The sequence below is a fragment of the Rhinatrema bivittatum genome, chromosome 6, assembly GCF_901001135.1.
Source record: "Rhinatrema bivittatum chromosome 6, aRhiBiv1.1, whole genome shotgun sequence".
NCBI lineage: Eukaryota > Metazoa > Chordata > Amphibia > Gymnophiona > Rhinatrematidae > Rhinatrema > Rhinatrema bivittatum.
Window position 1 is genome coordinate 260,377,970 of NC_042620.1, and position 12,008 is coordinate 260,389,977.

Consider the following 12,008-nt stretch of genomic DNA (forward strand, 5'->3'; position numbering starts at 1 on the left):
GTGTGAAAAGGTAATGCAGACTAACAAGACAGTCCAAGGATGTGCATATTTGGTACAGAAGTCACATCATCCCCTTGGCTGCATATCTTTTACTGCTGAAATTTCTCTTCATCAAGCATTCACAAATGAAGCCTTAAAAGAACCCCTCTTCCTCTGGTGATTTTACGGTCTGATAATAGTGCCTGTTTGTGCAGCTGCTCTGTCTCCTAGCTAGCTCACATTTACTCAGCTCACTACATCATGCCACCTTTTTTTTTTTTTTTAATTTAATTATAATCTTGATCGCTGAAGACTGCCAATGGAACGCAAAATTTGGTAGAAGTCTGTAAACTTGTCTGAAGACAGAACATAACTGTTACTACACAGTGACAATTAAATACAAAACTTGAGAAGTGCTCTATCCTGCATAGACCTCAGACATTATTACCATAAGGACTGTCCTACTGTCAGCTGCAGAAAAAAATAGCTTTAACTCTGCATTCCATTATCACTCTGCAGCAATCAAGTGTGTACATAAAACTGATTTTCAGCAATAATCTGAGAAGACATGAGCTAAGAGTCACAGAGCAGCCACCCATGCAGAAGGGAGAATTATTTACATTTAGGGGGTTTAAATACATTTTCAGGGGCAGGTGGGTTAATGACAACAGCTTTGAGATGTCAAGGAACATGGTACTGAAGCTGCCTTCACTGGTAACATACTATTGCTGTGAGGGGCACATTTGGTCTTTTCATGGTGCACAGGGATGGGAAGGGAAGGGAACCCACCTATAGCTATTCTTCCCTCCCCCTTCCATTATAACAAAGATTTATGGATGGAAAAAGCACACCCACACATCACAGGTCACTTAAAACAATTTTGTTTTTTTATTAAAAGAACAAAATTTGTACAAATGGTGGGTGATTTGGGGCAGGGAGGGATGGAGAGAGTCAGGGTGGTGAAACCAAACATTAACTTTTAAATTTAAAAAAAAAAAAAAAAAGCCAAAAAAAAAAAACACAGCAAAATAAAAACACATCACAGACAACTGGATTTTATAAGCTTACAAAAAATGTCCAATAGAAAATAAAATTAAAAAAAATCAAATAAATACATTTAAGAAGCAATATGCATTACAAACAAAAATAGATAAATATATATCATTTTATATATATCTATATGTATATCTGTTTAATATGTTTTGGGGTGGGTGGAAAATTAGAAAAGTTTCAGTGTAAGCTCAGACAAGAGGCTGCAGGGTGGGCCAAAAGTAATCTAACATGGGATAGAGTTGACTGGGGGGAGGGGGGAGACAGACAGATGGGGAGGCAGCCCTGCCCTGTGATACACAGGGAGTTGGGGGTACATGATTTACAAATGAAACTGTGTTGCCCTGTAGGGCTAAGGCACTGAAGGCAAGATGCTATTAAATCAGCAGCAATTTCTAACATTAGAACCTCACCCACACATTCTCATTTGTCTCTTACTCCTTCATCTATTATGCTTTCTGTAATTAAACTCCAGGGTATCCCTGAGAACCAAAGAAAAGGTGTGTATATGTGGGATGGAGTGAGACAGAAAAGTAATAGGAAAACAAGAAACTGAGGATCCCTGTATTTAGATACACAGAGATAGTGAGTTCCATCCAAGAAATGGTGACAGAAGACAGCTTACTAGGGCTTAAATATTCATGGTTGCACTATGTCCTCCCATCCCATCCTACATTGCCTCTATGCAGAGTGGCACTGAGTTGTAGACCATACCACAGCAATGGGTCCACGGACAATGCTCGGGCATGATCATCTGTACTACCTTTTGATAACCCTACAAATCTGAATACACTCCAGTAGAGGAGAGGTCTGCTTAACTCAAAAGGAAGCTGCTTCTAGGACTAGGATCCTCCTATTTCCAAACTTGGGGTGGGTGGTGGTGGGAGCTGGACAATAAGTGGAAGCAGCAATGATATACGGCCAGCACCCCAGAATCTGACACTTCAGATGGTATTTTGGGGGGGGGGGGGGGAGTGAAAGAGGGTAGAAAGAAAGAATGCCAGTGAGTAGGCTGGTTCAACTGTTATAGCTCCAAACCTAAGTTAAACACACAATTCTAATCATTGTATGTATGGGATACAATGTTGATAGCAAGATGCAGGGTGAGGACAAGGGGAGGCAAGCTTAGTGAAAGAGACAATGAGGATGCACACTCTGAAGAGCATGGACAGACTAGATAGGCCATTTGGTCTTTTTCTGCCATCATGTTTCTAGGTTTCTATCTGCAGCCACTCAAAATAAATTAAGTCTTGGCATGCACTAAATTTTAAAGGCTCATGGTCAACCAGCAACCATCCATGCAAAGGGCAGAAGGGCCCCTCAGTGCAAAAAAACAAAAACAAATTATAGGCACAAAAAAATATCAAAACAAAAATATTGTGCAAACATGCTGCATTTAAGGCCGCTGTATAGAAAGTGAAAATTCTTGTTAATGGTTGATTGCCATGGTCAATAGATTATTACATTTATACAGTATTTGGTTATCTTCTAATTTACTAGGTGTCACCTATAGAAAATTTCAGTAGCAAAATGTAGAAACAAAAAAAAAATAATCCCAAACTACTACAAAAGTATGGTGTTGAAATACTGCTAGCAGGCTTTCCCTGCAGCCAGCATCAGCAGCATGGGACCTCAAATATTCCCAGCTTTTAGCACTCAGCTCCCAAGTAACATTACAATGCAAATACTAACCAATCAGACGTGCCATGTGTGTGACGAATGTCACAATATGGCTTCTTCCAGGGAACCAAACGATGATTATTAAAACCTAGAAGTGAGTTACTATTTTCCTCGCTGATTGTGCAAAATGAACTCCAACAGTTTCTTTTAGAAATTGTGGACTATATGGATTCTTGACCAAACAAGAACCTTTCCTGCAGGGTCATATTAGCAAAATAGAATTTAAAATTGAAACTGGATTAGTAACACAAAATAAAAACCTACATATAATCGCATGTAAACATCATTTGAGGGAAACGAAAGCAAATATTATGCTGGGTAAGTGGAAGAAAATGACGGCCGAAAGCTATGGGGTCAGCCATGGCTAGTGTTTGTGTTTGACTTAGGTCAAGGTGTCTGGCTCTGACACCCAGAGGCAACTAGCCACTACAGAAGCCCTTCCTGTATTATATACAATTTCCTCACAGTTTTGTTAAATACAAAGAAGGGAGAGCAGAGATTCCTGAAGGAGGAAAAAAAATAGATAAAACATATTAACCCAAACTATCAAAAGACAGGATGAAAAATCAAGAAACATAATTCTCACAAGTATGTCTTACTCATTCCCCTTTGAGTGACATGAGTATGCATCTCTGCTCTGTGACTCCCAGCTTACATCTACATTTACTGCTTACACATCACTTTGGATTTTTAATCACTACAGAATGATAATGGAACACAAGGTTCAGAAAATATTCATTCCATTTGTGACTTCAGTCTGTGACCTGCAGCTTCTCAACCATTGGCTCTAGATATGCTACACACTGGCCAACACGGCTGATGGTTTATCTCCAGGGTGGTGGGCGGCGGTTGCTAACTCTCCTCACCAGCTGTGCACCACGGCGGCGAGGGACAAGTTGGACCTGCCGCTGAGCCCTGCTCAGAAGTCTGGGGATACGGCTGGGCCTTTCCTCTGTCAGCAACCTCATGCCCTTCAGATACAGCAGGGCTGTGGGTGGAAGCTTGGTGCTCAGCTTCCTTGCCAGTGCCACCAGCCACAGGTTGAGCCTGTGCACAAGTTGAGTTAGAGGTGATAGCAGAGTGCTCCAGGCCCACTGCAAGCCAGAGGCACTTTCTTTGTGCTTCCTCTGGGCCAGAACTGGGATCCTGCTTCTGAAACCAGCCTTGTAGGTTTTGGGGAAGAGGTAGAAAAGGCGCTTCTCGCTCACCACACCACAGCGCTGCAGGGCCCGGAATGCAGGCCTAGGTAGGCGAAGAAGGGCCCGGAGCCAGAGCCGAGAGGCTTTCCGAGGAAGACCACGTAAGCACTCCCTGGCTGGCTGGAAAACCAGAACAACAAGCAGGTAGAGGGAAAGGAAGAGGTAAGGGGAGGTAAGGAAGTATACTGCGACAAGGATGACAGGAACATAATAAAGGTACAGACGGTAGCTGAGGGCCAAGATTACAAGACAGCCACCTGCCTTGGCCACCAGCAGGAAAACAGAGGCCGAGACTAGGAACACACTGTGTAAAATGACAAATGCCACAGCCAGGGACACTGCCACAGCCTCAGAGGCCAGCAGGAATGCATCAAGCCTGGAGTCCCCACCCCGCTGTGCCAGCGTTAGCAGCACCACTAGAAAAAGGACAATAAGTGGAAAGCCAGGGTAGGCTGCTACCAGAAAGGCCAAGATTGCACAAAACACATGGGGAAGGAGGGTGGGCAATGAGAAGCCATGTTGGGTCACAGGCTCTGAAGGAGGTCCATCAGAAAAAGAAGGGTCCTCTACATCTGGCAGCTCCAGCCCATCCTCATAGGAGGCTGGGAAGGCATGAGTCTCCAATGATTCAGGACCTCTCCTGCAAGCTGAAGACTGCAATTCAAAGTATGGCGCCTCACAGAGGCAGCCATCGGCAGGACCCCGCTCCCCAACCTCCTCTTCTATGTGGCAGAGAAGTCCTGGATCCCCAAACCTACTGAGGCTGAGGGAGTCCAAGTCACAAAGGTCCCCCTCTTCCTCTTGCTCCTGCCCGTCTGCCACAGTCATTGGGAGTCCCGGCTCGTGCATGTCCCCCTGCTTGTCTCCCCGGGGACCTACTTTGAGGCTCTTGGGTTGTTGGCGGACCTCAGCAGCATGCTTCTGGCGCAGTTCCTGCTCACGGCGCTTGTTGTATTCCATCTGATTGGTGAGCTCAGTCTGGTGCTGCAGGCGCGTCAGCTCCGTACGAGTGCGTTGCAGTGTGTGTAAGTGGCGGAACTCTAGCTCCTGCGTGGACTCATGCTGCCGCAACAGCATAGCACACTCCAGATCCTTCTGTGTCTGCTTCTTGTTCAAGTCCTGCAGGAGAGAACGGAAAGGTTAAGGTTAATCAAATGATGGAAAGAAATAATCTGGTGCTACAATTGTCAGTATCATTATGATTGGCATTAAAGTCTGTCAATGCATGCTCAAAGTCCTAATCAATGGCAAAGCAGCTCTAACAATACCTAATATCACACTACAACTATGTGGCATCATAAGACACTGACATGACGGGATAGCACTGACACGACGGGGTAGCTTTAACACAAGATAATATAGGAAAATTACCTGCCAATTTTCATTCCTATAGTACCACAGATCAGTCCAGATTCCTGGGTTTTACCTCCCTTCCAGCAGAGTAGGAAGTGGAAACTTATAATGGATAAATCTCTCCAACATTAATAACGTGAGAAACTAAACAAAAACTGTGCCATTCTTCAGGCCAATTACAAAAATAGATCGAGCGGACTCTCCAATTAGCCCCATGTCAACTGAGCGGGACACTGGACTGATCTGTGGTGCTACAGAAATGAAAATTAGCAAGTAAGAACCAATTTTTTTTTCCCTGTATGTATCCAGATCAGTCCAGACTCCTGGGATGTACCCAAGCTTCCGTAAACAGGGTGGGACTGTGAGAGTCTTGCTCAAAGTACACTTTCACCAAAAACCATGGCCTCCGGGGCCTGGACATCCAAACGATAATGCCTGGCAAAAGCGTGCAATGATTTCCAAGTAGCCTCCCGAGAAATCTCTTGTGGCGATGATATTTGTTGACATTCGGCCCAGAATGACGCCTGAGATAAGAGTAGAATAGAGTGAGCCATTAAACCCTCAGAAACAGGACGACCCTGACAGATGTACGCCAAACCTATGGTTTTCTTCAACTACCGTGCTATGGTGGATTTTGAAGCTTTATGATCCTTTTTTGTACCACTCCATAGCACAAAAAGATGGTCCAGCAACCCTTAACTATTAGTGACCTTAAGATACCACAACACCACCTGCTTTACATCCAAGAGTCACAACTCCTTTGCGCGAGGCGCTGTAGCATCCAAATTTGGAAAGGCCGGAAGCTCTACCGATTAAGTGGAACAATGACACCACCTTCGGAAGGAAGGAAGGAACTGCAAGCAATGAGACTCCAGAATCCTCAAAAAAAGATCCCTATATGATAAAGCCTAGTTCCAAAATCCTTCTAGCGGAACAAATTGCCACCAGAAACACAACCTTCAAAGTAAGATCTTTTAAAGTTGCCCTTCTAAGAGACTCAAACGGAGCCGCACACATCCCCTTAAGGGCCAAGTTAAGGCTCCAGGAGGGACAAAACTTCCACACTGGAGGATGCAAAATGTTTCACCCTCCTCCCTCAGGAGAAAATGCACAACATCAGGATGTGCAGCTAGAGCTGCTCCCTGCACCTTGCCTCGAAGACAACCCAAAGTTGCCACCTGAACTCTGAAAGAGTTAAAGACTAGACTCTTCACCAGTCCCAGTTGCAAGGTCAGAATGTGTGCTGAGGGTGCTCGAGTAGGTTCAATCACCTGCTCCACACACCAAGCCTCAAAAACTCTCCAGACCCTCACATATGCCAAGGAAGTGGAAGTCTTTCTAGCTTGCAGCGGAGTGGAAATGACTTCCTTGGAATATCCTCTCTCTCATAAGTGCTTCCTCTCAAAAGCCAGGCCACCTGATCTGAAAATATGGGACCTTGGTGAAGAAGCTTTGGTAGATAAGCGAGCCGCAATGGCCTGTCCACCGCTAGATTGACCAGATCTGCAAAACCATGGCCGCCAGGGCCACTCCAGCGCCACTAGAATCACCTCTCCCAGATGAATCTCTACTCGCTGCAATATTCTGCCTACCAGAGGCCATAGCAGAAATAAGTATAGGAGAATATCCCACGGCCAAGGAATAACCAAAGCATTGACCCATTCTGCAACTGAAGAAGCACAGTGCCTTGGCCTTTCACTAAGTTGCCATCAAGTCCATGTGGGGCCTGCCCCATCTGCAATGGATGAGACGTATTGCTTCCTCTGACAACTCCCACTCTCCGGGATCCAGCTGTTGTCAACTGAGAAAATACGCTTGCACATTGTCTATCCCAGCTATGTGAGATGCCGCTAGTAAAGCCAGATGCTACTCTGCCCAGCAAAGTAACTCCTGGGCTTCCTGAGCCACCGCCCGACTTTTGATAGCACCATGTCGGTTGATATAAATCACCATCGTTGCATTGTCTGACAATATCCTTACTGGCCGACTGCACAAGAGAGGTAGAAAGGCATGCAACGCGAACCGCACCACTCTAGTCTCTAAGTGACTTCAAACCACAATGCCTCCTCCGCCAACCACTGGCCCTATGCCAACTGAGTCTGGCATACAGCTCCCCATCCAGCGAGGCTGGCATCGGTGATAACAACTATCCACTTTGGAACCTCCAAGTCCACTCCACACCACAACTGGTCCCGACCAAGCCACCATGGGAGACTGGACTTGGCTAGCTCTGTATCAGGTAGTAGAAGATGAAACTGCTCTGACAACGGGTTTCACTGGGAGAGCAATGCTGACTGCAGAGGCCTCGTACGAGCAAACAACCAAGGAACCAGCTACAAAGTGGAAGCTATGGAACTGAGAGCCTGCAAGTAATCCCAGACTTTGGGCACTGCTTTCTCTAACATACTGTGAATTTGCCTCTGTACCTTAGTATCGAAACGTGTCCTCAGAAACTCCACCACCTGAAAAGGGGTAAGATGACGCTGACAAATTTACTACCCAGCCCAGGGATCTCGGCCACTGCAGCACCAATGCCACTGCCTGCCTGCAAAGGTCCTCTGACTTTACTTGAATAAGCCAATCGTCCAGATATGGGTGAACTAGAAGGCCCCCCCCTTCTTGAGAGGCGTCGCCGCCACCACAACCATCTTCTTGTTAAGGTTCTCGGAGCAGTCACCAGTCTGAATGGAAGGGCACAAAATTGAAAATGCACCCAGAGGACCATGAACTGCAGAAACCTCTGATGGTCTGGCCGGACTGCTATGTGCAAGTATGCCTTGGTCAAATTCCAGGGAAGCCAAGAACTCTCCTTTGCGCACTGCTGCAATGACCGAGCGAAGGGTCTCCATCCAAAAACGAGGAACTTTGAGAGCCACATTTACTTTCTTTAAGTCCAATATTGGATGGAAGGTTCCCTCCTTTTTTGGAACCAAGAAATAAATGGTATACCTTCCCTTCCCTCACTCCTCTAGGGGGATGGGAACAACAGGCCCCCAGCATCTGTAGGCAGCTGATGGTATCCTGTACCACTTATCTTTTGGTCACGGAAGTGCAAGGAGAGACCTCGAACAAGTCCTTTAATGGACGAGCAAATTCTAAAGCGTAACCTTGTCTTATCATGCTTAAGACCCACTGGACCAATGTGATCTTGGCCCACTCCTCATAAAAAAAAAAAATATGAGTCAACTGACCCCCTATAACTAGAATTGAGGAGTGGACTAGCCTCACTTCATTGGGCAGATTTGGCTCCACCAGCACACTAACCGGAAGCATCTTTTGACCTCGAAAGGACTGGTTCCAGGATTGTTGCTTTCCAGTGTTCTGCTTTTGGATTCTCCCTGAAGCCCTATTCTGCTGAAAAATCCCTCTGAATCAAGATTGCATAGGAAAATATCTTTTTCCCCTTTTCGGCTTATCCTCAGGCAATCTTATGTCCTTTTATTCTCTCCCAGATGTTCTATCAGCTCAGCTCCTCCAAATCTTCTCCACAAAGTAGCTTTCCTTTGAAAGGCAACGCTCCTGAGCCTTGGATAAAACATCTGCCGACAAGTTTCGAACCAAAGAAGTTATCTGTCAGAGACCGCTAGACATCATCATTCTAGAAGACGTACTAATGAGGTCATATAACGCATTGGCTCCATAGGCCACCACACCTTCTAGCTGCTCCGCCTGCTTCGTCTCTGATGTAGACATCGCTTTTTCCGCCTGCAATTGCTGCATCCATTGCAGCCTAGCCCAAAACATAAAGCTGCTGCACACCGAGGCATGTATGCCTAGGACAGACACCTCAAAATTCTTCTTGAGATGAACTTCCTGTTTCCTATCCTGCATATCCTTCAGTGCTGCAGAATTGGCTACCAGAATGGTTGTCTTCTTAGTAATTGCAGACACTGAGATATCCACTTTTGGAACCCTCAACAGCTCAAGCATGTCATCTGGCAAAGGATATAGTTTATCCATTGCTCTACAACCTTTAAACCGGTCTCCAGAGTATCCCACTCCCTGACCAATAACTTCTTAACTGACTTGTAGACAGGAAAAGCCTTTGCTGGACCACTTAAGCCATCCATGACCAGATACTGCTCTTCCTGATTAGATTCCTCTCACCTTTATCCCCAGCTCCTTAAGGACATAGGGATTCTTCCCTGTGGAAAAAAGTCAAGCCACCTTTGGATCATCCCCCTCAACAGCTGGGGCTTGTGCCACCTCCTCTTCTGGATCCTGCCCTTCTGGAAAAGGATATGCCTCAGGAGAGTCCACTTCTGGTGAATGTCTGTCCTCAGAATCCTCAGAGAATTCATCCGTAGCATTTGACTGTGCAGGCATGCCAAGGACTCACCAAACCCTTGTCGCACCACTAGCCCTTAAATTGTATATAGTCTTTTGTAATTAGCCTGTTACCGTTTAAAGTTAATGTTTTTTAATTCAATACCTTCTGCACTTTGTAATTACTCTCTCCCCCTTCCCCTCCCTGTTGATTGTATTTTCAGTCTTTTAGTTGCAATGTAAACCGGTATGTTTGCATACTAATGCCGGTATATAAAAGTCTTAAATAAATAAATAAATAAATAAATAAATAGCTAGCCCATGAAACCATGGACCTCTTCCTGGGTTGTGGACCAACTGGGCCGTCCTGCTTGGAACCACGCCATCCCTTGGCTTTCCTGGCCAAATAAGCCTTGTGCAACAAGAGGAAAAAATCCAATGGGAAGGTTGCAGAATCATCAGACTCCTCCCCCAGAAGGACCTCATCCTCACCCGAATGAATTCCCTGGTCTTCTGGCCCTCCAAGGGTCTCCGATCAGCTGGGGACAGTGGTGGCGGGAGATCCCCCTCCCCCCCATCGCAGCTTCTGAAGCAGCTTCAAGTGAAGACAAAATGGCCACCATTACTGTGCTAATACGGAAGGGGCCCGCTGCTTCACTCTCTGCACCCGAGAGCCACCTGAGCCCTCACGGCCTTTCTGATGCTTCCGCGGTCGTCCCCGAGATGCCCTCTCCCCCAGAGAGGCAGTGGGAACAAGAGCTAGCACGGGATAGCTATGCGCATCACTGCACGCAATGCACTTTCAGCCTGCCCAGATCATGAGTGCAGTCGGCCACCAGAGGATCCCAACCAAAGCCATTGAGAGCTCCTGCAGCCAAGCCCTTGCTGGGCTTCAGCTCCACTCTCTTCACTCTGGGATGACCAGCAGATCAAAAGCACACTTTTTTTTTCTTTTAAACTTTAAAGCTTTAAGAAATAGACAAAAACTACTTCCCTCTCGGAAGAGAGGCAGCAAGATCTGCAAGTCCTCCTAGGGGGTGAGGGAACTGGCCCCACCAGATATCTACCCCTTGTGGTAAAGGACTGAGCTATATAAGGGATTCCAATTCCTTATTCATCCACCTCAGAACCAGGAGGGATAGTCCCACCAGGACCTGCCAAACTCCTGGGAGGAAATCCTCCAAGAAATCTTTGCTGTCTCTCTCTCTCTATATTTTTTTAAACCTAGTTTCCAGACTGCAGGTTTTGCACTTCTACCATCTGTTGCAGACAGAGAAATACTGAGGGACAGCAGGTGACACACTGGGTTATGTGGCAGTGCCAGCGAAACTTTCTCTGTCTCCAGCCGCTGCAAAGGAGGCAAAACCCAGGAGTCTAGACTGATCTGGGTATATACAGTGAAGAGTTTAATACCAAGAGATGCTGAAAAATAATAAGGCAGCAAGAACAGGCAACATGAAAGACAGCAGCAGCACAGAAATTTCATTAAGATCATCTGAATATTCTGTGAGACAAGAACACTCTCTCCCTCCCCTTGTGCATTTATCTTGGTCCCTGGTAAGACCTCACTTGGAATACTGTATATAATTCCAGAGACCACATCTTCAAAAGGATATAAACCAATTGGTGTCGGTCCAGAGGGTGGCCACTAAAATGGTCAATGGTCTTTGTTCTAAAATATATGGGGAAAGACTTAATCTAGAGGAAAGGTAAGATATGACAGACATTTAAATATCTTAAAGGTTTCCATGCACAGGTGCTGAGCCTCTTTCAATGGAAAGGAGGCTCTAGAACGAGGAGTCATGGGATGAGGGTGAAAAAGGGTAGAACATAAGACTTGCCATACTGGGTCAGACCACTGGTCCATCAAGCCCAGTATCCTTAGGATATATTTCTTTACAGAGAAGGTAGTAGATGCATGGCCTCCCAGTGGAAGTGTTAGAGACAAAAATGATATCTGAATTCAAGAAAGCATGGGATAAATACAGGGGATCTGTGAGGGAGTGACGGGAATTGTAAGGCTAGATAAATTAGATGGATGGGCAGACTGGATGGGCCATAAGGTCTTTTTCTGCCATCATATTTCTATTGACAAGGGACATGGATGCAGTATCCCTACTCCAGGATCTCCCTCCCCCCATTATGCCTGAGGCACACCTCCCGCAGCAGGTCCTGGTCCAGGTTGTGGCGGGCCAGCAGCATCTTTCGCTTGTACTGGCGGCACTGAAGCTCGAGATACTGGCGCTGACGGCGCAGCAAGTTGGCCTCCTCTTCAGCCTGATAATGCTGCATGCTCTCCTTCTGTCGTAGTAACCACTCCTGCTTCTCTCGCTTCGGTGTACTCTGGTTCTCATGCAGTTCCTACAGTGCAGCAAAAGATGGGTAAAAGAATGAGTAAGAAAAGCAAAAGTAAGAACATAAGAACATGCCATACTGGGTCAGACCAAGGGTCCATCAAGCCCAGCATCCTGTTTCCAACAG

At 46.1% G+C, this 12,008-nt stretch overlaps 1 protein-coding gene across 5 annotated transcripts in view; it reads right to left on the bottom strand.

The window, feature by feature from the left end:
- Positions 1-12,008, bottom strand: part of TAOK2 (TAO kinase 2) — a 150,316-nt gene that overhangs the window by 39,586 nt on the left and 98,722 nt on the right. For 4 of the 5 annotated variants that reach the window (XM_029606967.1, XM_029606968.1, XM_029606971.1 and 1 more), the window contains 2 exons: positions 11,685-11,888; positions 845-5,027 (listed from right to left, as the gene is read on the bottom strand). In XM_029606967.1, the coding sequence (XP_029462827.1) occupies positions 3,534-5,027; positions 11,685-11,888 (1,698 nt within the window). In that variant the 3' untranslated portion in view covers positions 845-3,533. Of the gene's footprint in view, positions 1-844; positions 5,028-11,684; positions 11,889-12,008 lie in introns of those variants that run through there. The other variant, XM_029606969.1, reaches the window with a different exon arrangement.